The sequence below is a fragment of the Lagopus leucura genome, unplaced genomic scaffold, assembly GCF_019238085.1.
Source record: "Lagopus leucura isolate 7727_CA_CO unplaced genomic scaffold, USGS_WTPT01 138-20_obj-0_obj, whole genome shotgun sequence".
In the NCBI taxonomy this organism is placed as follows: Eukaryota; Metazoa; Chordata; class Aves; order Galliformes; family Phasianidae; genus Lagopus; species Lagopus leucura.
In genome coordinates, this window is record NW_024968842.1 from 1 (window position 1) to 27,095 (window position 27,095).

The window sequence follows — 27,095 nt, forward strand, 5'->3', positions numbered from 1 at the left end:
GGGTTGTTGTGGCCGAAGTGCAGGACCCGGCATTTGGCCTTGTTGAACCTCATCCCATTGGCTCCAGCCCACGAGAGCACTCCCTGTGCATGCAGCAGCACGACTAGCTAGCAGTGGACTGGGCTTGGTGCTGCCATTCAGCTCCTCAAGGCCTCTAAGGAGGGAGATGCAACTCTATTAGGATTGTTTTATACATTAATATCTGAATTCTAGGTGATAAAGGCCTTCATATTTAATCACATCCTTGAGCTTTGACTTCTTAACTAATGTCTTCAAGTCTACACTGTGGTGTTCCTACCTACTACTAAAACTTAAAACTTAACTACAATGCCATTGACAATAAACACTGTGCTTTGCAGAAATGGATTTTTCTCTGCTGACTTCCAGAACGGCCATTCTTGAAATTCAGATATTATCAGTCCCAGGGTTTTACGAGGATGAGAGATGATGTCAGAACCCATTCCCAGCACATGAGTAAAAAGATCCAGTAATGAAAGGAACGTACAAGAAACACCAACCAACCAACCAAACAAACAAACAAAAACATCTTTTCAAGCCTGAATATGATGCTCATTTAGAAAATATTTCCATATCTGAAGGATGTGGGATTTGGGAAATAATGACAGTGGTGGTTTTCAAGCAAAAAAATAAATCACCATTTTCTATTATTTCAGCCTGTGTTCTGGCACAGACATCCAAAATATGGAAAGCATAGGAAGTTATTTCAACTCAATCCATTTATAATTGATTTGTAGCAGAAGAGGCAGCAGAATAATAAGGATGTGTGGTAATTACCTCCTGAACCATGAAGAACTCTCAAGTGAAACACTTACCTTGAAGCAGCCAATACTTTGAAAATCATAGAATCATAGAATCATCAAGGATGGAAAATGTAGGTTAGAATTAGAAAGGAATATAGATCCTCTGATTTCAAGCTCTGAGTTTGCTCTGTCTTTCTGCCTGCCTAAGAGTTTCTGCCCATGGCAAACTCATCATAAGGAAGATCTGTTTATCCCATGAATAAAACAGCCTGCCTTGCTATTCATTTTTAAGACCTGGAGACTTTTAGCATTTCTGCACACCAAGACCAAGATCTCAGCTGCCAACTCGAAGTCTCTTGGGGACTTTCATCATACCTCAGCAGCATTTTTCATATACAAAATATGTAAAAACAAAGTACTTTAAAACCACGTGCGTGACAAGAGGAAAGAAAAAAGGGAGGCAAATATTGCCAAGTACACAGGGCAGGTTGTAGCTGGGACACTCATGGTCAAATAAAGCAATCTAGCTTCAGCCCACTTATCTGGGTGCTACACAATTCTCCAGCATCTAACATCACTTTGTTGTGATGAAAGAGCAAACAGTGAACAGCTCTCAGGCTGTTACTGAGGGCAGTGTGAGGATCAGGCAGATCGAGGAGCAGATGGCCAATGGCTGCCCTCCAAACTGAAATGAACTCTGAACTATCAGAAATACAGATTGATTTTCTTCCATGAGTTTCCTCATGGACGTGACCATGATTCTGCCTTGAAAACTCTACTGAATTGGAATAAAAACTGCTGCTCTACTGATTTGTGCACCAACCAGCAAGTGTTGTCTGAGTTGATATATTACCAGCTGTAAAGTCTGAAAAGCTTCTCCCTGTACCAGCAGCAAAGTTTTCCTCAATGCCTCTCAGGGATGATCTCTGTATCCTCTTTAAAAAAAGAAAAAAAATAAAGTGTGTATAAATCAAAATTTCATTGACTGAAGTCTAGAGAAAGTGCCCCAAGTACTGGCGTGGCTTTTAATGCATTTGGGAAGCAATGGTGGTTAATTTAAAAAGCACACTCTGTTAGATGAATTACAGAAAAGTGTGATGTTCTGAAAGAAATGACTGGAAGAAGAAAGAATTAAACTATGTAACACCATGGAACTAAGCCAACGTAGGGTCAGCTAACCTAAGCCTAACCATGAGCTGACATAACCCTCTGCTCATGCATTATACCATTGACTCAATGGGTTTACCAGTGTAACTAACTTGAGGTGGGCTCAACAAACAGGTGATCTTCAGGTGATTAATTCACAGTATCTCATTCATTTGGACCTTTGTTTGGGGGTCTGAAAGCAATCAGAGCCATTATTACCCAGCAACAACAATACTAACAGTCATAGTCCCTTCCAACTCAGTCATTCTATGATTCTATGATAGTAAATGTTTTATTCTAAGTCTGTAAGTCTGGTTTTTAATGTCTCCAATGCCTTACTAAGCATCTCACTGCAGGTCTGCCTGCCCACGACCACTCCTGGGTTTTGGAAACCTGTGCAGACCCCTCAGGCCCCAATAAAGCTTTGATTAATTGTCACCTCCCATCCCATGTGCTGTAGAGAGATGATGACAAATGCACCCATTTCTTTCCATTATCGATGAATACAGCCCAAACAACTAACTTATACTGACGTGAAAGATCGAACAAGAAGAAAAGAGAAAGCTCTAACTCTTAAATTCCACCCTTCTTGAGATTCTTGGTGTCAAAAATTGTATGAATTTCATGGTCCTCCAAATCCTGATTGCATTTGCTTTGAAATCATAATGCCATGGAATCTTGAGGTTCAGTGACACCACTACACTTAGAAGAAAACTAAATACAAAATTCATACTCTACTTTCTTTCTCTACCAGAGATAAAGAAAAGCTCTGTGAAGTCCAAACTCCAAAAGGTTCCTGAGGGGCTGCAACATAAAATTCTCTTATGCTTCTGTATGGAAATTACTTGTGTCAGTTGCTGACTTACCGAGCATCCTTATTCCTGTTACTGTCTCCAAAGATAAGCTGCTGTAGAACACAAGCTTGAACTGCTGCCAGCACTCCACATGGGCCACCCTGAGAGGAACAATTGGACACTCCATTAACAAAACACTTTGCCCTGTTTGACGCCGGACAAAACTAGTCTGCAAGCCAAGTGATTCCTTTCAGGCTTCATCCATCCTTTAATCTCCCTCTTTCCATCCATGACTTTGCAATGCTCTCTGTTGCTCTCTGTTTTTTGCAAGCCACTGAAAATCAGAATTACTGACTGGTAATGTGTTTCACATCCATTTTCCCAGAATATACCTAGAACTTGCCACACTGGCATGGGTCAGTGGGTAGTATGGGCGGTAGGTGGATGGTTGGACTAGATGGGCTTAGAGGTCTTTTCTCTCCCCCCCTCTTCATCAGGGGGAAATTCTTTACCCAGAGAGTGGTGAGGTATTGGAACAGGCTGCCCAGAGAGGTTGTGGATGCCCCGTCCTTGGAGGTGTTGAAGGCCAGGTTGGATGGGGCCCTGGGCAGCCTGGTTTAGCATTAAACGTGGAGGTTGGTGGCCCTGCATGTGGCAGGGAGGTTGGAGGTTCATGACCCTTGAGGTCCCTTCCAACCCTGGGCATTCTGTGATTCTGTGATTCTGTCTTTTCCAACCTTAACAATTCTGTGATTCTATACGATTCTATAATATCAAAGTCAGTGTAATGTCAAAGAGAATATTTTAGTGAGAACTATTGGTGATGGGTGGATAGTTGGACTGGATGATCTTGTAGGTCTTTTCCAACCTTGGTGATTCTATGATTCTGCGAAAGGAGAGTTGCTTTTTTAAGCTTGCTCTGTGCTCATGCAAACAAACAAAAGATGCTCTGATCCCTATGAGACAAGAACTACCTTCATTTCTAGAGAAATAACAAACTTGACTTTTCTGAAGGACAGAATTTAACCTTGCCCTTTAAATCCCTCTGAGCACCATGCCTTCCCTCAAATTCCCTCTTCTATCATTAATGAAAGATTTCAGTTTTATGTATACCTCTCTGCACTGGGAAGTTATTCCACTGCAGAAGGGAGAAAATAAAGGAAACTTGAATCCTTAAATCCTTTATGTTGGAAATATCACAATACCAACACGTATCATATTAATACAACATTGAATGTAGTGGGAAACAGATTAATGGCTGCTGTAAGAGACTGTGGGATGGCATAGCATTGAATTTCCTTCTCCTCCCTTATTCCCAACCACCCAGCCCATCTGATTCCACTGAATGACCAAGACTCATTTCTTTGCATTAACTAGATGGCAGATAGACAATTTTGCACCACCTCTGATTTCTTTGAGTGAGAGAATGGTTGTGGTTGGAAGGGACCAGAATGGGATCGACTTTTTATACAGTCTGATAGTGATAGGACAAGGGGAAATGAATTTAAACTAAAAGAAGGGAGATTTAGCTGAGATGTGAGGGGGGAATTCTTTACTCAGAGTGTGGTGTGGCAGTGGATGTCCCAGCCCTGGAGGTGCCCAAGGCCAGGATGGATGGAGCCCTGGGCACCTGAGCTGGTGGCTGGCAACCAGACCATGTCAGAAGGGTTGGAACTAGATGATGATGAAGGTTCCCTCCAACCTAAGCCATTCTGTGATTCTATAATCTTCAGTAGATTCCTTCCATCTCAAATCTCCTAGCAGACTTTCCAAGGTAACATCATCCAGTGGAAAGCAGTAACACTGAGGAAAGCAAAGACTCTTTAGAAGACTTATTTTTTCACTGCTAAAACACTGTAAACTTCATGTAAAAAGCAAAGATCCCTTTTTTTTTTTAAGAAGCTCACTTACAGTACCTTTTTTTGTACAATGCCATATTTTAACTGAGGTATGTTATTAAATGTAAAACTCTGTATTTTCCATTCTTCACTGAAGCAACAAAGACTGGAGCCAAACAGAAGATTTTTTAATTCCTATTAAAAAAAAAAAAAAAGATGTATGATTTTAAAAGTAAATAACAAATATATATACATGCACTAATGTTTTCTAGCAGTCATTTGTAGAAAGAAAGGCGGAGTGTGGCAGGGTAATGACTAACTCACTATAGCCACCCTTTTCTCTTTTATACTTACTGTAAATAGCAACACCCAAATGGGATGGAATAATTTTTTCCTTTTCCTGCAATATTACTTCAGCTCATAACGCCGTGCATTGCTCAGCACTAGGAAACTGTCTAGGCAGATTGGCTGGAGCAGTTTCCCATGGAAGCATTACAAAATAGTGCCTCAAAGCTACAGCAAAAGGGCGATGGCTGGCAAAAGTGAGAAGAGGACCCTGCTGGACACAGAAAAGGCAGAAGCCCATTTTGCTTGTCAATGTTGCTGGTATAAGGCAAATGTTCAGAGATTTACCTGTGTCTGCTGGCAAAATTCAAATTCAGATCTTGGCCCTGAGTGACTGCAGACTCTGCTACTAAGGAATAGCTAAGCTGAAGAATTGCTTTCAGTCTAAAGTAAGGCTGAGCAAATAAGGACTGACTGCTCAAGGTTTGCACCATCACTTTGATACGTCTTTGACAGAGAATTAAGTCAGGAGAAATCCTCATTATCTTTTCCCCGTGGCTTTTTTAATGATTTTTTGTTGCTGTTGTCTGAATTGGAATTAAAAATTAAAAGCACTTAATATTTACATCTCTGCTCGAAGCAAGGAAGGTGAGCAAAGGAGAAGCAGTGGTGAATCAGTCAATATGAGGACAGGTAGACAAGCACATGCAAAACTGACAAGAGCTATTAATAAAATAATATGTGCTTCTTCACTTAAAGCCCTAATCTGTGGTTCAAGTGGCTGATAATTTCCCACATGCTCTTCTGGTATTCTTCTGAATTCTGTTTGGTGTCCCTACATTACCTTTATATATGGATCCCAAATAAGGACGATGTACAAGAGTATGCACAGCAAGAGTTAAAGCACAAACAAACACACAACACAGAACAATCCATTGCTGCTCTGACTGAACAGAAATGACCATTTCACACTTCCATTTCTATGTTCCATCATAGCCTTACTTTTGCAAGAGAAATATCGATCGCCTTTGACGCTTCTTGAAGCGTGTGCAGTGCTGAAAGATTCAGGTTCCTACTGACTTCTCCAGCTGTTGCTTCATCTTCAACATCAACTGAAAGTAAAGAAAGAACATAGAAGGAGTTGGAGGAAAAAAAAGGTATGTTTGCTCCCACCAGTAGGGGAAATGATAGACTTAGAAAATAAATAAGGCAAGGCTGAATGGGGCTTTGACCAACCTTGTCTGGTGGGAGGTGTCCCTGCCCATAGCAGTGAGGTTGAAACAAGATGTTCTCTGAGGTCCCTTCCAGCCCAAATCATTTCATAATTCTATGATAAGCCACCTTTTCTTTGATTATTTCTAAATAATTTCTTCACGGTCTCACCAGAGAATAGCAAATGCAATTACTCCAAATCAACTAAGCGCCGCCAAAGAAAAGATTCAAACATCTGTGACCACAGTTTCTCTATAGAATATGTTGGTGAAAGCCAAACTGACTCTGAGCAAACTTACCTAATTCCAGGGTATCTTTCATCTGCTCTTCTTTATTCCAAGTGGATGTTGGGGACTTCCTACATTAAAATAATCGAAAAACAAATAAGTGAATGCTTGCTTTAATGAGAAATGTTTCTTGAATAAATGAGGAAAAAAAAAAAGTGGTAAAATCAGGCAAAAATAAAAATATATAAAATTATTCAATGTCTTTTATCTTAGGTTTTAATGCGTTCTGTATAGAAGAGCACAGGTTCATCAACATCTGTGTCCAAATAAACGGTGTTAGAACAAAAATTTCTTTACTGGAAAAGAACTGAACTTGAGGAGTTCATCTGGAAAGGCAGTCTGCAAAGAGCAGCACAATGCAAATGGTCCAGGATTTCAGTCCTACCTCAACGCTGACTTAATTTCATCTGCATGATTTCAGTAGAGGTCAGACCTTGCCTGCTCATCAACAGAAGCAGATAAGTACAGCCCTCAATTTAGAATCATAGAATCATGGAATCACCAAGGTTGGAAAAGACCTCAAAGCTCACCCAGTCCAACCGTTCACCTATTCCCAATAGCTCCCACCAAACCATGTCCCTCAACACAACATCCAGCCTTTCCTTGAATTTTGTGTGGGAATTCAAGTACGTGGGACTACCTGAGTTCAGAAGGTTACAACATGAGCTGATATCCCTGATGGGGACCAGGATGAGGTTGAAACTGGTTATTAAGCTACTTTAGATATCCAAAACATGCAAGTGAGAATCAGTGTTCGATTAGGTGCCTCTACCAGGGTAATTTTTCATCCACTCATAGGTAACAGTTGCTCAAAAGGGACATGATTTAGTGGGAATCTTGGTGGTCGGCGGATGGTTGGGCAGATGATCTCAGAGGTCTTTTCCAACCTTGGTGATTCTACAACTCTATAGAATCATCATAGAATCATAGAATCACCAAGGTTGGAAAAGACCTAAAAGCTCATCTGGTCCAACCGTTCACCTATCACCAATAGCTCCCACTAAACCATGTCCCTCAACACAGCATCCAAATGATTCTATGATTCTATGATTCTACTACATGCTCTTGCAATTTCTCTATTACACAAATGACAAGTTAAAACTTCACAAACAGAAACACTGAAGGGACTAAGCAGTTCAGCTTGGCTGTGAAAACACAAGTTAAATAGAAAGTTGTATTTTGAGAGGCGAGATGGGTTTCCTCTTCCTGTAGAATTCGTACCAAAATGAATTCAGAACTCAGGAAAAGTCTCAAATAACTGTTGTAAAAAGATGATCTTTTTTTTTTTCACAGTAGCAGCGCTGTACCACTGGCCTTTGCTTTGGAAAAAATGGTATTGCACTGACAGACCTTTCAGAAATAGTATGGGATAATTTCCTCAGCAACATCCTTTGTGTGCATGATATTATTATAGCAACAACTGCTGTCATATCACATACTTTCCATTAACTTAATTTCCTTTTTCAGTATGTGAAAAATGAATGAAAACAGAACACACACACATATCACACTCAAGATTCTTCCACTTTAAGATCTTTTTGGTACATTGGCAGTCTTTGATATTGAAATAATAGAAATGCCTTTCTTTCTGTGTATATATATGATAAAAAGGATTTCATGTGCACATCTACAACTAAGAAAATACAGAACACAAATGAAAACCACCACATTACTAAGGATTCAAGGTAAAAATAAATCAGATGTCTAACACGTAAGCATAGACAAGAGAACCTAGAGCAAACACATACAGTGCAATTTGTACAGGATTCCCACTGAACAAACAGTACTTTTTGCTATACTGGATTCCAACTCAGACTTCTTTCTCTCACTTGCTGTTTTATTTTCATCTCTCCTGGTCAGAGGAGTCTCAATGACACTAAATTTGCAAATAAACTGTTTTTCAGCCAAGTACTGATGCCACTGAGCTGCACTTAGACTCAAACAGAATCCACATTCTTGTTTTGTCTGAGTTTGCAAACCATTGTCTCTTGTTTCCTAGAGAATAATGTGTTTCCTCCTAGGTCAACCCATTTGGATCTGGTTTTCAAAACAGAGCTATTCATGCTAAAGAATACAGCACTATCATTTACAGCTATTGAACAGGTCTGGAAGGAGACAGGATTTAGAACACACTGTTTCTAGTTTCCATGTTTCCTAACATGGCTCTGACCCACGCCATCCAAGATTCTCCCAAGCAGTGCCCAAAGAGAGCTCACAGAATGGCATGCTGCCATTTAACAGCAGGACTGGCCCTACCAAAACCACTCCAGTAGGCTTCATGTCCTCAAACATCCCACCATGCCATACTGCCCTTCATTTTCACTTTATGAAAGCACTCCACCTGAGGATGCATCAACAAATTGACATTTCAGAGCCAATTCTCTCCAGCTTAACAAAGCAGCTCAAAAAAAAAAGGAAACAAAATTATATTTGACAGCCACAACCTGGAAGAGATCTAAAGTCAAATGCTACGTAATATGAACACAGCCCGGATACAGCAAGAAGAGTCAAAGCCAGAGAGCTGTACCTGGATCTGTTTCACTTAGCAGCACAGATTTAAGTACAGACTTTCAGGACAGAAGGAGGCCAAGCAAGGTGTGGTTAATTATCCTTTTCCATCAGGAACCCATTCCCACTACATCAACACTACGATCGAGGAAGTCAGTGAGTTCTCAGAAGTTATTAGTCTCCATTTATATTTTACTGCACCTTGCTACATAGAAAGCTCAGGATTTAAATACGAATTTAGTCTTGGGTGTTGAAAACAAGTGCTGATGTTGTCTGGCAATCACAAATACAAGGACAGGATCTACCTTTTAGTGCTCTTGCTTCTCCTACATATTCTTACATATTTGTCCCTCAGCTCTCTGTCATTTTGATGGTACCCAGCTCCCTAAAGCACAGATATCCCACTTCATACATGGAAAAAATTGAGGCTGATTAACTTGAGAGGATGATTTTCACAGCATTAATCAGCCTAGGTGTTGCAATAATTATCTTGTCACAGTTCAAAAGAGTCACAAGCAACTTACACATCTTTCTGCAAACTTAAACCCTGGCACATTAAGCAGTTAATAGGACATCACGTCAATACCCATGTGCTTGAAACAGACAGTGTTTAGATCTGAGTGATTGTCACAGCATCACAAAGGGCACAGGATTCAATCTGCAGATTATTAACCTAAATTTAGTTGCCTGCATAGTTGGGTGTCAACATTCCCATGGCAATTGATTCATGGCTGAGTCAGCACTCAGGAGGCTCAAGCCAAGAGGTTCAAAAGCCCTTCAGACAACTAAGTGTATGTGCAACAGGTAGGAACTCGGGCTTCTGGATTTACATAAGGTCCCTTAGGTACCTCATCCTACCTGGCCTCAACCGCTGCTTCAGCAGGACTTGGGTTTTCTGCCAGCATCATCAGATGTCTTGGGTAGCTCAGAATCCCAAAGGGCACTAAATGCATTTGTTTAAGCGTATCTAGAATTGCTGACATTAAGTTGGCATTCTTGATTAATTTTTGTCCCAAGCACTTCTCACTCGCGTTTCATCCGAAAAATGGGTAAATGAAAATAAAGCTGACTGTGGCTCAAGGACCATTTTTGGTAACACTACTGCTTTCTGGTGAGGATAAGAGACGTTGGTTACACACCCGTTCCTGGAAGAACCAAGCCCTGAATGCAAAGTGCTTTGATTTCTCAAGGCAGAAGGAAATTCCTATCAGGCTGAGGAAAGCGTTGACATCAAAGATTGATGTCGGGTGTTTTCTGGTTAAGTGGGGCATTTTTGCAGATGGAGGTTAGTCAAAAAGTTCTCTCCTTAAGGTTTCTCAAAACACTGTCGGGACATTTATTGCAATTTCCATTTCAGCAGATGGTTACAGCTCCAGGAAAATTTATTGTACATGTAAAAGCGTACAGTTAGAATGCTTAGGAAGTCGTCTGCCAGGGCAGAAAAATGGGACAGGAAGAAAATATGTTTCATTATAAACATCCTATACAGTACTTTCTCTAAATATTTGAACATTCCTATCTGATTTTCGGGTATGGTAGAAAACAATTTACACAGAAGAGCTGAACATGCAGAAAAAGCAGTTATCTTCACAATAACGCATCTGCATTCCACTGTTTCCTATTTAGATTACTGTATGTATAGGTAAAGAAACAAACTGGCTTAAAATAAAAACATTGATTACCAGTAGCTTTAAGGCTTCTGTGTTGGGAAAACTTGTTTTCGCTGCTCGATGAAAACAGCTTTTTCTACTGGACACGTTGCCTTTACTGCATGGCAATTTACAGTGCCAGAAGGATGCCTGGAAGTCACAGCTACACTGTCCTGTGCACTACACTTCAACCAAAGCATAGAAAAAGTAGGATAATGAAAGTGTAGCTTGACCATTCACACACCCATCAAAGATTTCTTGGCATGGCAGCCCCACACAGCGTTATAAAGGCACACAACAACACATTTTAACTGATCATTACAACCCCCCAGATCAAACAGCAGCAAAAGAAACACTTATCAGTGAAACAAGAGGGCTAAAATTCCTTTAAATACAGATGATCCAAGACATCAGCAAAGAGATACAACACAAAGCACAGGGATGGGCTCCCAGTGCTCCACACTCAATTAATTCACACCCCTGGAGGTGAGCACCATTCAGTTTGCCCTATGAAGTACACATCCCTTTTGCTTTTGGCCTTCAACTTTCAGGCCATTTAGTTTTAAAGAAAGTTCTCGGCCTTCCAATTTCATGTTAGAAACCTTCCATTTTTAAGAGTAAACTGACAGGCTTCAGCAAAATAAATTCTCTTCCTGAAAGCTGATGTCAGATGTCAACTGGAAGAAGACAACAGCTTGCACTGAAGGCTGGACTTCATCTTAGAACTCATTTTACTACGAAAACTCAAACATAGAGAACAGCCTACTGGCAAACGTGTGCACTGTCCTGTTACAGCAATCTTAGGGGAGTAACGCAGAGGTGAAAACAAATTCCTTCTGCTTCTTGCAATCAGTGGTGTTGTTTTTAAGGAGGAGGAAATTCCTTGTGCTTCTTCCAGCAGTGTGATGTTCTGCCCATTAAAAGGGGATGCATGCAGTTTGCTCTTGGTTTAAATCCGAGAAGATCTAAAGCCCTGGTATGTACATACGAGCCAGGCAACTTCTCAATGACTGAATGCATTTTAGGCACAGGCCGGACACTTCCAATTTGACGTCCTTTCCAAAAACTAAATAAAACAAACAACAACAAAAAAAAAATGATACAGAAGCCATTTGCCATTTCCAGTAATTGCACAGAGCCTCTTCCCATGGAGTGCTGGAAAAATACTAAAAGGGCAAATGGCAGTACACACAGATGTTATGTCGGAGGCTCTGATGCCATAAATCCATTGGCACAAAACAAGAATCACAATAGTTCATTACTTTTATTTTAGGCTCTTTTTTCCTGTCCAAGCATTATGTTATAAGAAGCGTTATGCAACTCCAGATTCTTGAAGGTTTTCACCACGGAGTGGTTTGACAAGTGCAGTTTCTCTGTCTCCATCTTCGTATATGGGCTAATTCAACCCACTGCCCCTAAATGCGACCCCATTTGTTTTTTACAGTGGTTCTCCTGATTGCCAGTTGCAAGGATCAGACATTCCCCACTGGTGGTAGAGCATGTCCCAATGAGGGCTGTGCTTCATCTCTTATTGACCACACTGTTCTCACTGTGCTTCCTGGCTACACAGCAACACCAAAGCACTGACAAAGGCTTGGGATGACGCCATGTCCTTCTTCTTGGGGCTTAAGGCAATGCCCAGTGCTATGCACAGATCACAGACAAAATGGAAGGAAACATGCAAAGGTGATTTGCTATTAGATTGCTCCAGCTTTGCATTCCTTCCCATTCTTTTGTGTGAAATACTGCATTCTGACTAAGCCTGCATTTCCTAGAAGTGTCACCATTGCCCATTACATCCTCTTCCTCTTATAGTGGGAGAAATTAATTCCTCAGACATTGCTCATACACGTCACATGTCCCCAAGAATGTTGGTAATACAAGAAATGCCACACCAAATCCATTGGCATTTTATGACTCCTCTAGCTTATAAAAACATGGTGACTTGAACTCAGTCCACATTTCACAGAACTGGCTCTCAAGGTGATGAGCACTTTTAGGAATCTCTTAGGACCAAAACTCAATTACTTAACAAAACGCCAGATGCCATTTTAGACAAAGTAATCTCATCCAGTTCTCCAATTCTATGAGTAGCAATGAAGCATTACAGCCCACTGGGCAAACAGAACAGAATTAAAACTTGATTATGCCCAGAAAAGCTATTTTTGCACCAAATTTTTGACCTGTTCAGGATGCTCATAGAAAGGGTCCCTTGGTAGGCATACATTAAGAGGACGTCCAAGGAGAATCTCCATCTTTTACAGGACGAGGCAGAGAACCACGACCACTGAGGATAAGGAAAAGGCTGAGGTTCTCAATGCCTTCTTTACATCTGCTTTTAACAGTCAGACCAGGTATCCTCAGGGTACTCTGTCTCCTGACCTGGAAGTCTAAGGTGGGGAGCAGAAAAAAGCCAGCAGAGAAGAGTGGAGCCAATCACAACTATTGGGTAAATGTGCAGTTAACAACTTTGCTGGAACTAGATTTCTTGAGTTGGAAAGTCAATTTAATTTTAAAAATACAAATAAAACTGAAATATTGATTAGTATTCTTTATCTATTTAAAAGAAGGGCGCTGCTCTGGCTCTCTTGTTTCTGTCATGAGCCTGCAACAGAGAATAGCTGAGAAGGCACCTGCAGAGCTCACTTGGTCCAAGTCTTCTGATAAAAGCAGGTTAGTGCTAAATCCTAAATCCTCACGGAAAAACAACGGTCAAAAATTCAGAGCAGAACAGATAAAAGTGCAAGCAGACAATACAAAAAAAAAGGCTGAAAGAGAACAAACAGTATTTAGAAGTACTTTAACAGTGGTGAATATCTGTAGCAGAAACAACAGTCAGAAAAGCAACTTCAATTTGGATAACAGGGCGGAAAGCAAATCCTAGAGGAATACAAAGGAAAAATCCCCTAGATTAAGGCTACTAGACACTGAAATGCATTCTCAGAGGAGAGGTGCCACTCGAGCCATTTAAGAGTGGACCAGACGAAGTCTTGGAAGAAAGTATTACATCAAATTTTATATATAGTAATGAATAATCTGTCACAGAAGCAAATGACCTTGAAAGGTCTTTTCCATCTGTAGTTTCTACGGTTCTATGAAATATGAGTAATGTTCCACTAAAGAACTTGGTATCTATGGCAATGCACTAACCCCACTCTAGTTGTGTTAGCAAGCACAGCACTGCTAGAAAAGGGCTTTTTTTTACTAAACAATGAGTGATATTTTGGGAACCACTGAAAATCGCCCCCTAAAGCAAAGTTAGTTGAGAGACCACTGCAGGAAGTGAAATTCTGGCTCTGGACTCACAGGTACTTGATCTCCTGGTGGTCGAAATGAAGTGCATCTGAGTTCCTTAGGTTTTGGTTGGAAAAGGCATCTTGAGGCCAAGCCACACAGTAATAAAAAAGTCCCTACTGTCAGAAATATCCATATGCACTGGCAGGCTTTGGAAAGGAAACCACTAGCTCACATTCAGTTTGCAGCCAAGCCTAGGGGCAAGGCGATGGAGAGTAGAGCAGAAGCAATTAGAAGAATTGGATAACGAAGGGGACCGTTCACAAACAAAGGTTGAGTGGAGAATCAATTGTCTTCCTCACTCCTGAAAGTGCCTTATAAATCTCTTGTTTTGGACAATGAGATCTACTACTGTAAGGTATTTCCATTTATTTGCCTTTCTGACAGCCATTCCTTCTTTGTTTCTATGAAGTGAGGGCAGCCAGAGGGCTCACCTGCAACCCAGCCCACAGCAAGGGGCTTGGAGCTCAATGATCTTCAAGGTCTCCTCTAACCTCAGCCATTCTACCATTCTACCATGATTTTATGAAATTAACCACGTCTTTAACTTTCAGTCTAGATTGCTTTTTTCGTCCCGAGTCTTTGATTCCAAGTTTACATTTTATTTTCTTCTTTCATTTCTCTGATTTTAATTTCTATGCCATTTGCCTTGACACTGAGAAAAGGAGAATGGTTTGCTTTGTACACGGCAACTAGAAGTCCAGACACCTCAATATGCAGCCCTTAACTTCCAGAAGTGAAACAGAGGTCATTGACAGTATCTGCCCATCCACTCAGCATAAGGTGGTGCCACCAGTACCCAGTAAGAACACAGCTGGCCAGCCCACATCTACCTGTTTAGAAACTATTCAGCTGAGAACGGGAGGGTTTCCACATCACCACCAAGCCTTACATTCGTATAGCTAAAGAGAATGGAAAACTAGAAGTGCACTTCAGATTCAGAGGTCGTGTGAACAACGTGGAGAAGCATGTCTGTAGTTGAGACAAAAGATTTGTTCCTCGACTGCTATGAAGTTCTTTTTGACCAATTTTGCTTGCTCAAGCTGTGAAACACAGGAAAATCTTCTGACACCATTTAACCTTCACAAAGAACTCATTATTCATCAGGCTTTTCCTAGAAAAGCAAGAAAATGATTTTAATCCAAGGCCAAGCGTTAAATTCAACAGCTATTCTTGTTTTTCCACAGTTCCCAAAGATCACAAATTCCATTCCACCATAGATCCTCATTCCTCATTCTGTGCGCTCCGTTTGGTGATACAGATTTCCCTGCTGGAGGTGATTCAGCATTAAGCAGAGGATATTTGAGGTGGCAGAGATTCCTCACAGCCATTCAATGTTCTGCCCAGCTGAAAAGACTCCATTTGCTGCCTTTTATCTGAATGTGTTCCTTCAACCTCATCCATTCCCATGGAACTGGTAAGATCAGAGTAATAACTATGGGTAGAACAATTTTTCAGCTGGATTCTTGGATTGTTCATTAGCATTACGTATTTTTTAAACACATGGTTTTTTAGTCCCATGAAAACCTCAATGTCAAAAAATAAAAAGTGATGGGTCGTCCAAATTCTACTTGTGCACAGCTCACGCTTTAGAGAGGAACAAGGACTCAAGGAACTGGAGAGCAGTAAGAAATCCTGCTTTGAGAATGCATCAAAACCACCCGAAAGGATGGATGGGGTTTCAGATTCCTCACTGAAGTGGATCTGAAACAAAACACCATTTTCAATCTGTTAAGTCCTTACAGTAGAAGGCTCTACCTTCAAATAACAGTTCTGCACACAGTATATGAGTTTATAAAACTCTGCCCTTGCATGGCCAAGCATTGCAATCTGATTCACTGTTAATTACTTCTCCGTTAAAGCAAACCATTACCTCTGCAGATTTAATTCATGTATTTTTGTAGCACAGACAGAAAAGCAGGAACACAAACACACCGTGGCCACCGAAGCATTACACCTAAGCTATTAAAAGCAAAAGCCTCAGCATATGAAAATCGAGACATCTGACTCCTGAGGAAAATCAGTTTGAAACTAATATTGAAATACTGCCCTCCTAATAATCCCCAGTGCCTCCCAACAGCTCTGCAAACAGAGCAATCATCAGAGCAGGATGAACTGAGAGACCACGTTTGCTGCTGTTTGCTTACAGCAAAGGATGCCTGATGATTTGCTGCCACCTACATACTGCTCCCTTCTGGGTTAATTAAAAATAAGGACTTCTGAAATAAAGGCATTTACTACAATTGTAACTGGTATGTATGCAAGCTGCACAGCATATTGCTAATTAAAGTAAGCACTGTTAACTACTAGTAGGTATTGCTAAGTACTATAACTATACAACAAAATGCCTTCAGGGAACTCTACTGCCATGAAACAGAATCCAGTAATGACACAGAGGAACATCACCAACCCAACAGCACGGAAGCTTCTGCTCCCCTACAAAACAAGGAAGAAAACAGACCCTTTGCTTTTAATTATTTGCAATCATTATTCTCCCTTTGATGAGGAGGGATTCAGGTATCTTGTGATGTACACAAGTGAAGAGGAAGATGAACAAATTGCTCTTCACATCTGTCTTTGCACAGTTAAAGGCATGTGGTACGCTCGCTGCCTAATGGGAACACGTCTGCACAGAGATCAGCATTAAGTTCAGAGCACATCTGAAAAGGTAACACGTGCTTTCATATAAAAAGTCAGTATTTTATCCCAGCTGATAGCAATTAGGTAATATCTGCAGTGAAACACTGATCTTCTAAGCCATCCTTAGAGGTACCTGAATTTGAAAGTAGATGCGATGCTCCCAGCTGAAGCAGTTCAAAACATAGGCAGAGACTGAACCTGTATCATCAGTCTCTGATTGACTTGACTACATTTTTTTTTCATTTTATTCTAAAAAGAAACACCAAAAAAGGCAAGAGGGTTTTTTTTCTTTTTTCTTTTTTCCTCTTGTTTATTCATTTCCATATCTGTGTTGGTCTGCCATTTTGGAGAGCTCCATGTTTGATGCCACCTTACTGACAAAATAGCGAAATTTCATCCATTAGAACCAAAACCAAAGATCCTCCAAATCTTATTGAGGACAAAGCTGAGGACTCTGGTACTCAGAGGTCTAATTTCACGTCAGTAGCTTAAGATCCAAAAACAAAGTCCCAAAGCTGGCCTTTCAACACTGCCACCCCCTCCCACACACACTTCAGGCAGCAGCCAAGAATCAGAGTGTTGATGGAACAAGAAGCACAGTTTGATGCCCATCATTTCTTTCTGTTAAAACGTGTGAATCAAAATGCTGTGGGATCTGGGTTTCTGCCCACTCTGCTTGTAAGCATGCATTCAGTCCCATTCAGCTTGACTTGTGAAGGATGGCAGCACCTCGCTTTGGGCTTTTTGCTGGTGAGTTAGTTTGTTTGCTCCCTAAGGAGCCAAGGGATGCCTGCAGCCTGTATGCAACAGCAGCACATTTTGCACAGAACCAAAAGAAATGAATAAGAAGAGCAAAACGGAAGGATTTGTCTGGCTTTATCTATGGGGAACAGGAATGGAATTTCAGATGCCTGCAAATGAACAAGCAAGGTTTAAACCTTAAATAGATTTTCAGCATTTAGATTAGCACTTCTGTCACTGGAGTCAGGGAGCAGTAACAGAGAACGGAAGAGGATCAAGATAAATGCATGCTCTTATATTGCATATGTTGATGCCTCAAAATGCTCAAAGAGCTCTGAAGCAGTGCAGGACTTTGCCAAAGGGACAGAAGCTTTGCAAGAGCCAGTCCTTACTTTGTAATGGTGTTTATTTGGAGTCTCACTTCCACTCTCTGTTACGTCCACTTAACTTCAGGAGTGTCAGCAGTCCTGCTGATTCCAGTGAGGTTTTTCAGGAGCCCAAAGCTCAGCATGAATTCAAACCCTTTGCTGGCTATAAATCATCTGGCAGGGCTGTCCCACTTCTGCCTTGAGAACGATTCAAATGGACTCTGCTTAGGAAATAGCTCCCTCTTCTGCTCTTGTTGAGACCAAGTCCTCTGAAGGAATCTATTGCAAGCTATTAGAACAGCAAGAGGGCACAGTACTGCAGTGGTAATTAACACTGTTTCTTAAGATGCAGATGATCTGAGCAGGTGGGAGCAAACCTCTTGTGTTACACGTCTCAGGGTCTGAGTTTGAGCTGGTAGCCCTCAGCTCTCCTCACGTGCAGCAAAGAGAAACCAGCGGCGATGGGGTCTCTCCAGTGACAAGGAAAGGAGTCCTGACTGGTTTGGGATGTCAAAATTAGCAAGTTAACTCTGAAAAAAATCTTCTCCCTTCCAGTCTCTTCACCTCTTCCCTTTGATTCCCCTCAACAAAAACAGAATCTCGACCTCTTTTAGCCCTTCGTCATATTTTCTTCTACCTTTTTAGTACCACTTTCTTACACGTATTCTTACCTGTGGCCTGATAACCAGCTCTCACTTTTCTTGAGGGCCCTTTCTCTCTTCTCCCTTCCAGTCCCTGAATGTCTGTGCAGGGCACTGACTTTAAGGCTTTTCTCACCGCTGTCTGTACAAAAGCTTGGCAGTGATTTCCTTTCCTCCATCTTGGTCCTCCCTCTTTCGGACAGCAGTTTGATAAAAGAGTCACACGTATCCTTGGAGATGCTCCTTAGCTTCTCAGAAGCTGAACTCACATGCGAACTTGACAAAGTCCTTGAGGCAATCTCTGGGTTTACTTGTGCTGAGCATCCTTTATTGTCTTGGGAGTCGACTTTTGGGGCACTCGGCTCATTTTCCTCATGTTTTTCACCCTTGAGCAGTGCTGTGCTACTGATGCTGGTGGAGCGTTTTGACCTCCTTCTCTGCTGATCCTGCAAAGAAATGCCATATGTTAACATTTGACCACCTTTGCATAAATGGAAAGCTAAAAAACAAGACTCTATCAAGTAGCTAAGGGGCTAAACGATTTCTTTGTTATTAGGAATCAGGCTAAAGAGTAAATTAGGTAACTCTTTTGGATAATAAATAGGAGCAGATACACATTTTTACTTAAAATCTGAATGCTACTACGGATGCTACATACTGTAAAAACTTTCTTTTACCCAAGGACATCAACAAAAAGACCTCATAAAAGCATTATTTGGGGTTGTATTCAGAGAAAGTCAAGACGTATATGATATTTTACTGCCAAAACTGGCTGTTAAAGGTATCTAGTCCTTTTTTCCTGAACCAAAACTCTTTAGAAAAATGCAATTCATTTAGCTTCCAACATTTGCTTCAGTATTAGCTTCAGCATTAAAATACTTCAATTTCTCACTTTTATGAGCTTCATTGGACACAGGGGAAGCTCCCGTCTCTGGGAAAGAAGCGTGAAAGAAAAAAAAAAAAGAGAGAATATTTTTGGAATTGTGATTTAAAAACACCTACTGATGAAATACATCTCGTTTGGACAAGCTTAGAATCACTGCTTTACTGAAAGCAATTTTCAAAGTCCAAAGCTAATGATTAAATGTGGGGTAAAAAAAAAGCCTGAGGAAATCAGGTGCTCCCAAGTGAGGAGCTGTAGACACTTCTGAGGTAAAGAAGCAATTTCCTGAGGAAAATGGAAAATCTCAGCTCTCAAGAGAGATGAGATATCAAAAATGGAGAAGACTTAATAAAGAAATGCTGTAATGAAAGATGGCAGCTCTGTGTGCAGCGGCTGTTCCTCAAACAGCTTGAATTTCTGAATTAAGCAGAAGCACTGCCCTAAATCAGCCCATCTTTTCATACTGCAGATTTAATGGATCAGCACGAAGAAGCAATGCTAATATTCTTCACAAATTACTTCATCTCAGAAGGTCATATTCAAAATCTCTGGTCATTCCCAGTACTTGGTCATGTTCAAGAAGCTGCTAGATGTTGTGCTGAGGGACGTGGTTTAGTGGTGAAATGCTGGTGACAGGCAGATGGTTGCACTGGATGATCTTGGAGGTCTTTTCCAACCTTGGTGATTCTATGGTTTATGATTTGGAAGGGTTAACAATCACCTCTGGAGAACTTGCTCCTGGTCCAGCCATCGTGCCTCTGACAATGAGACCAGACCTGGGCCTCTGCTTGTCCTTCACTGTGGCTTGCAGCTCTTCAGAAATCACTGCTGATTTTAAATCCTCTTGACTACCCTTTAACTTCTTATCCCCATCAGAGGTTAAGTGGCTGTTGCATATTGTCCCCGCCTGGCATTTTTCACTTCTGTGTTGATGTTTTCTGAATTGAAGGGTTTTATCAGGCGGATTCTCAACATCGTGTCTACAATAAAGAAACAACGTTATAAACAACGAAATGATGAATGATGAAATCAATGAAAACAGCACCTCGGCTAATTAAAGCACTGCTTTCAAGCCACTTGTTACGTGGAAGTGGCACTCAAATACAATTACTTGGAATTGGAATATAGGTAGGTCTGCAAGAGATCATTTCAATATCATTAGCATGCATGACAGTTCGTGACAATACCACTTTTGTCAAGTCAGATGGGTCTGGAGCTACCACAAACAGTTCCCACTCCTTTCCCACCCGCTTTGAACAGCCCTTAGAAAATTTGATCATGTTTTTGTCAGCATCTTTTGAACTGACTTCCTTCACACTTCGGGGGAATGGCTTCAAGTTGCACTAGAGGAGGTTCAGGTTGGATATTAGGAACAATTCCTTCTCTGAACGAGTGGTCAGGCACTGGAATGGGCTCTGCAGGCAGGTGGGGAGTCACCATCCCTAAGGGTCTTCAGGAAGTGTTTAGATGTGGTACTAAGGGACATGGTTTTGTGGGGAAATATTGGTGGATGATGGAGTGGATCTTCTTGGAGGGCTCTTCCAACTTTGGTGATTCTGTGACTCTGTGTTTCTGTGATAATCTGGGTAACCTGAAAATGCTAGCCTTTTTTTACAATAACTGCCCTTTAGCTTTTGTGTTTAACTCCAGGATGTTTTTCTCCATCATATTTCATAGCTAAGCAATTCCGTGAGCTGAAGCATCTTGTATCACATAAACATTCATTTCACCTAGCCAGTTAAAACTGTTGGGTCTTTTCTGTAGTTAGTTATGCCTTATACTGCAAAGACATCCTTCATATTTAAACAGAAGGGTGCAGGATCAGTCTCTGAGACCATTAGGAAATCTGAGGACTGCTACTCCTTACCTAGGACCATTTGTCATTGCCAAAGGGCACAAAGTAGGTATCATTTTAACAGTTGTAGACGTTAAAAAAATATATTCTTGAGGTCATTTAAAAGGAAAGAGTTTGAAGCTGAACTCTTACATAAGGAATTTGTCTGATTATAATCTCCACTCCTGCTTGCCTTGTTAAAACTTAACCAGGCAGTTATGATTAAAATCATCATAACTATTAACATTAAAATTAAAATTATTTTCAGGCTCTGGCTGCTTGACTGTGGTCTGATTTCTCCATGGCCAGAGGGATGGAAACAGCTTAGGGGAATCACAGAACCCTGCTTCTGCCACACTATTTATCCTCCTGATTCTTTTTGTAGGTAGAGGAAAAGACATGACCACAAAGGCATAAAGTAGTAAATAGCAGGGACTCCCCTCATGAGCACCAGCCCCACACACCATGATGGCAGCAGCCCTTCCTCACATACATGTGCTGTCCCCCCACCCCTCACTCATTTGTGTTACATTTGCACATGCAGCTTTTCCTGCGTTTATCTGTAAGTATACAGCATGCATCTTCTTGGGGAAAAGGTGCCAGTGTGGGGCTGTGTGCGATTAACTCAAATACCGCAACACCAACAGTTCCCACCCCAAAGGGAAACCACTGGGGGACTAAAACCATAGAGTGCTCTCCAGCAAAAGGCAGCGCGGCCCCTCAACGCATCACTTCCGGAACAATGAAGGCCTCTCTGGCCCGGCCGCAGCGCTCTCTCTGTGGTCTCTTCCTCCCACTCTGGCCTTATGGGCAGGGCTGGCAATGCGCATGCGCCCTCCGGGCTCTCAGTAGCTGTGAGGGGCGGGGGAGTTCCGCCATTTTGTTGGGGGTGGGAAAGGGCCGCGTTGCTGCTATTTGATATAAGAGAGACGTGTTAGGGGCGTCCTAGGAAGCAGTAGAAAAAGGGACAAGGGCAGAAGCTGGAAAAGAGGGCGTTACAAACACAGGGGAAGAACTATCAGAGTGATGGAGCGCTGCAACTGGCTGCCAGAGAGCTGGGTCTCCTTATATTCAGGATCTGTCTGGGCACCTTCCTGCACTGCACATTGTAAGGAACCTGCTTTGGGGTGGTTGGACTCGATGATCTCCACAGGTCCCTTCCAGCCCCTGCAGCGTCTGCTCAGTTCTTAGCTGGTTGTGTCAGTTCTTGTTTCCCTTCCCCACTGAGCAAGGACTTGTGGAGTTCTGCAAGTGCTAACGCTTAGGAGCAGTGGGTTTGAGCTGCTTTTACAACGGGGAATAAAATTAGGGGTATTCCCTGAGAGTCAAAGCTGGGAAGTCGAATTTCTGTGCTGTGCCCATTTTAAAGGCTTTCTGTTGAAGCACAGCTGGTGCTGTTGCTCTGAGATGCTAATAAATGGCACTGGAAGACTTGGCTGCATGCTGTTTCCATATGCTTTTGTTGATGGAAATAACTTACGCTATTGGCAGTAATGCTGAATGTAAGATGGTAGTGCTTGGTTTAGGCTCTAAGCATTGATGTATCTGTAGTTTGAGCGCAGGTGGTTCGTTTCTTATCAGACTATACTGAATACTTTCCAGTTTACCAGGCATAAAAGCTCAGATTTGTTCATCTTAATTCCGTCTTTCAGCTACTGAAGAACATGCAAGTCTTTCTAATTGCCAGGGAGCATAAAAGAGCATTTTTTAAGGAAGATAGCAGTAATGCAAACTTTGTGACAGCTCACCGTGTGAAGATGGTGTTGCTGAGGATGTTGTAGAATCACAGAATATCCTAAGCTGGAAGGGACCAGTAAGGGTCAGAGAATCACAGAACGGCCTGGGTTGCAAAGGAGCACGATGCTCATCCAGCTCCAACCCCCTGCTGTGTGCAGGTCGCCAACCAGCAGCCCAGGCTGCCCAGAGCCACATCCAGCCTGGCCTTGAATGCCTGCAGGGATGGGGCATCCACAGCCTCCTTGGGCAGCCTGTTCCAGTGCCTCACCACCCTCTGGCGGAAAAACTTCCTCCTAATGTCTGACCAGAGGATTAAGAATCATGGAGTCCAACTCCTGCACAGGACCACCCCAAAATCAGACCATATATACCATACAAACCATTCAACGCTATTTCACTTAATGGGAAGAAGACTGGCCAAAGCAAAGAGGAGTAAGGGAGTACCTGAAGGTTTGAGTTTTGCTGTCATGAGGCAGGCTAGCATTTCCACATGCACGTTCTTCATCTGAGAGGTCAGGTGGATGGGATGCTGAGCTCTTACATTGAGAAGCTGCCAGTGCAGAACTTGAACTGGTGCTCCTGGAGGTTCCACGGTGCTCAAGGAAATAATTAGTAATGATTTCAAGGAGTGTTTTCAGAGGGTTCTCCTTGGCCTGTTTGAGAAGGAAAATAAAGTTTTTGGTTGCTGCTGAAAACTTGTTAGTCTGCAATCTAAGAAGCAGTCATTATACTGTACAGTGGCTGAACATGTTCACAGTTTCCTAGAGTCTGGTGGTTATAAATGACATGGCTGTACAAACAACGCAGGAAGGAATCACAGAACCACAGAATCACTGAGGTTGGATTGGATGATCTTGGAGTTCTCTCTTGAGAGAGACCAGCACTTGAGGTTGGTTGGATGACACCTCCAACATCATCCGGTCCAACCATCCACCTTCCACCAATACATCCACTAAACCACGTCCTTCAATACAACATCTGGACGTTTCTTAAACACCTCCAGGGACAGTGGCTCCACCTCCAGGGAAGGAGATGTCAGCTAGGAAATATCGAGAGCTTAAAGGTGTGTTAAATGAAGTAATAAGGTGTGATTGCAAAGGAAGTCCTGGAACTCCTGGAGTTGGCAAGGATTCAATCCCTTGGACCTCATGAAATTCATGGCTCTGCTGCGAGTTTGCACATGCAGTGTATTCATCAAACACGAGTTGCTGGAGTCAATTGCATCATCCTGCAGGCTGTTGGCTAGACATTCCTGCCTTAAGCTGTGAATGGTTAGGATTGGATCTAAGCAATAATTGGAATTCAGCTACTGATGGCTTTGACATAAAATATTGTGGCCTGTATTACATGTCAAGGAATGATAAATGCTGAGTGCAGTTCTGTCTGTCAGCTCATACATAAAGTTGTAAATAGAAATGGAAATGCAGAGCTATTTCCAAAATGGAATGTTCTAGATGTAATGATGTAAAAGATGTTAAAGTGAATAAGTGCTCCTGGTTTATTGGAAGCTGCCTTTAGTAACGAGGGCTCACTGCCAGGTTCTCAGCTTAGTCCTGTGAGCTGTAATGCAGTCTCACCATGGAGGTGAGATGGAGACTTCTAAGCGTATCCACAGCAGTGCAGCACCAGACCCAGGCTCCAGTTCTCTGCACTGTGCACACATACGGCTGCCTCGATCTGTTTGACCCAGTTCTACGTGATCTGAGACCAGGCTGTGAGGAGAAGCACCTCTTCCTTTACCTTGTTCTGTTTGTACAGGGAGTGCAAATGCAGGACGTTTCGAAGCTCGTTCCTGTTATTGATGCTGAGTGCAGAACGTGGCAGCTCCCGGTCCATGGTGCTGATGGTTTTCTTCAGACCCTGAGGACAAGCAGGAGATTTTAGAGTCACAGAATCATTAAAGGGCATAAATCACCCCTAGGACACCAGCCTATCCCTACCATGACTCCCAGTGCCACTTCTCCACAGTCACTGATAGTGCAGTCTGGATATGCTAGATTCCTAGTGCTTCCACCGGCACAGGTTGCACAAGGAGGCTGTGGATGCCCCATCCCTGCAGGCATTCAAGGCCAGGCTGGATGTGGCTCTGGGCAGCCTGGGCTGCTGGTTGGCGACCTGCACACAGCAGGGGTTGGAGCTGGATGATGTTTAAGGTCCTTTTCAACCCAGGCCTGCTTGGATTTGGGAGGAGAAGGAAACAGAACAGCTAACAAAAGTTTTTAGTGCTGACTTTGTTGGATGCAAGCTGAAGCTTCTGGATACATTAAAATGGAAGTAATTACAAGCTAAGCCTTAAAACCTGCACTTTAATTATACAGTTTTGCATTTCTACAGCCCGGAGATGTAAAAGGAGTTCTGGTGGAAATGCTGCCTGTGCAGAATTTACCAAACTTGGGAGAACAAACAAAACAGGGCTACTCCGTGCGGCTGACTGCAGCTGCTTAACAGCTCCATAAGATTGGCCTGTGCAATTAATTGCATTTGAGCTACGTAATTACAAACTCTGAATTTCAGGTGCACTTTGTTTTTTGGCAGGTTTCTTAGAACCCTCATCCTGCTCTTCACCCTGTTATCAGGGTAACCTGACCAGGTTGGAAATCAGCTGGATCCTCATAGCATCAACTGGTTTAGGCTCTTCCTGCAGCTCGGTACAGAGAATGAGGCAGTGCTGCAATTAAAGTGCAAGGAATGATAAGTTGCACGGTCGGTTTTACCAGCAGAGCATCCCTTTCCTTTTATGCTTTCAGTCAGCACTGTGTTTATTTAAGTCAGAAATGTGAAGGTGTTTCATTTGAGAAACCTCTGCAGTCAGGTACTGTGAGGCATTGCTCTGCTAATGCTGGAACTTAAAGGCAAGTGATTAATTCTGCATTGGAAATCATGTCAGCAAGATTTCAACACTGAAAATAGGCATTTAAAAGCTGGATGCAGGACAGGTGAGAGAAAGCAAGGCAGGCACGATGCTTCTTAGCACAACTGCGTCTTGTGTTCTGTATGAGGCAACTATTCCTGAGCTGGGGGGACACGTGCAATATTTCCTTTGGATTCTGCATGAATACAAAGTAGGAGGCGATTTCACCTGGAAACACGAAGGTGTCTTTTCCCCAGCTCACAGCCCACATCCCATTTCCTTCCTTTACATCAGTTCTGTAACAAATACAGCGGTCACTTTCTTCTCCTTCCCCCCCGGACAAATCCGCTGCCTGCAGAGCCCCAGTAAAAGACGTCTGTTTTCTGTATGACCGCTTCACAGAATCACAGAATGGCCAGGGTTGGAAGGGACCTCAAGGATCATGAATCTCCAACCCCCCTGCAACATGCAGGGCCACCAACCTCCACGTTTAATGCTAAACCAGGCTGCCCAGGGCCCCATCCAACCTGGCCTTGAACACCTCCAAAGACAGAGCATCCACAGCCTCTCTGGGCAGCCTGTTCCAGCACCTCACCACTCTCTGGGTAAAGAATTTCCCCCTGATGTCCGACCTAAATCTCCCCTCCTTCAACTTAAAACCATTTCGCCTCTTCCTACACATATCAACCCTTTCAAAGAGTTGATTCCCCTCCTGTCTGCAGGCTCCCTTTAGGTACTGATAGGCTGCAATGAGGTCACCCTGCAGCGTTCTTTTCTCCAGGCTGAACAAGCCCAACTCCCTCAGCCTGTCATCATAGGGGAGATGCTCCAGTCCCCTGATCATCCTAGTGGCCCTCCTCAGGACCCTCTCCAACAGCTCCCTGTCTTTTTTGTACTGTGGGCTCCACACTTGGATGCAGTACTCCAGATAGGGCCTCACAAGAGCAGAGTAGAGGGGGGACGATCACCTCCCTGTCCCTGCTGGCCACCCCTCTGCTGATGGAGCCCAGGATTCCATTTGCCCTCCGAGCTGCAAAAGCACACTGCTGGCTCATACTAAGTTTTTCATCTATCAGGACCCCTTCCTTTTGTTTTGTTTTCGTATTAGCGTGCATCACTTGTAAAAAACAAGATAGGCGATGAACGAGGGGTGACAAAAAAAAGCTTAAAACCGCATTTCTTGGCTTAAGCTTTTTTTTTTTCCGCAGGCACGTGCAGGAATGAATCAGGTTTTCGCAGGCAGGCCGGCAGCCGCCTTCCACGTTCGGAAACCGGCGGGCATTGTGGGAGATGTAGTGCAGATCCGTGCCCCGCAGCTCGCTGCTCCGCACGGCTATCTGCCCTACAGCCCCCAGCCGGCGTCCCCCCCTCCCCTCCCCTCTTCGCCTTTTAACGACGGGCGTTTCTCCTGCGCCCTTCCCGCTCATCCCAGCCAGAAAATCAAGACTTATTTACCTTTCTACTGAGAAATTCTCTCACCAGAGATGCGGCCACTTCTTCCACGAAGGAATTGTCCATTTTTAGCCCGCACTCTGCTCGGGGGGGGTTTCCTTGGCTCGGTCTGACCGATCCCCCATGGCAGCCCGGCCGGGCGATGCGGCCCCTGGAGCAGCTCGTCCTGCGTGC

At 42.8% G+C, this 27,095-nt stretch overlaps 1 protein-coding gene across 1 annotated transcript; it reads right to left on the reverse strand.

Moving 5' to 3' along the window:
* Window positions 1–2,773: 2,773 nt before the first annotated feature.
* Window positions 2,774–27,095, reverse strand: LOC122193886 (probable ubiquitin carboxyl-terminal hydrolase MINDY-4; the record flags this gene model as incomplete). Its single annotated transcript, XM_042894786.1, has 9 exons — window positions 26,925–27,095; window positions 24,359–24,478; window positions 23,063–23,271; window positions 19,769–20,027; window positions 18,195–18,610; window positions 6,336–6,394; window positions 5,827–5,936; window positions 4,618–4,734; window positions 2,774–2,862 (listed from the first exon to the last, which is right to left on the reverse strand). Coding segments are annotated over exons 1-9 (1,442 nt in total), but the record flags the coding sequence as incomplete, so codon positions are not given.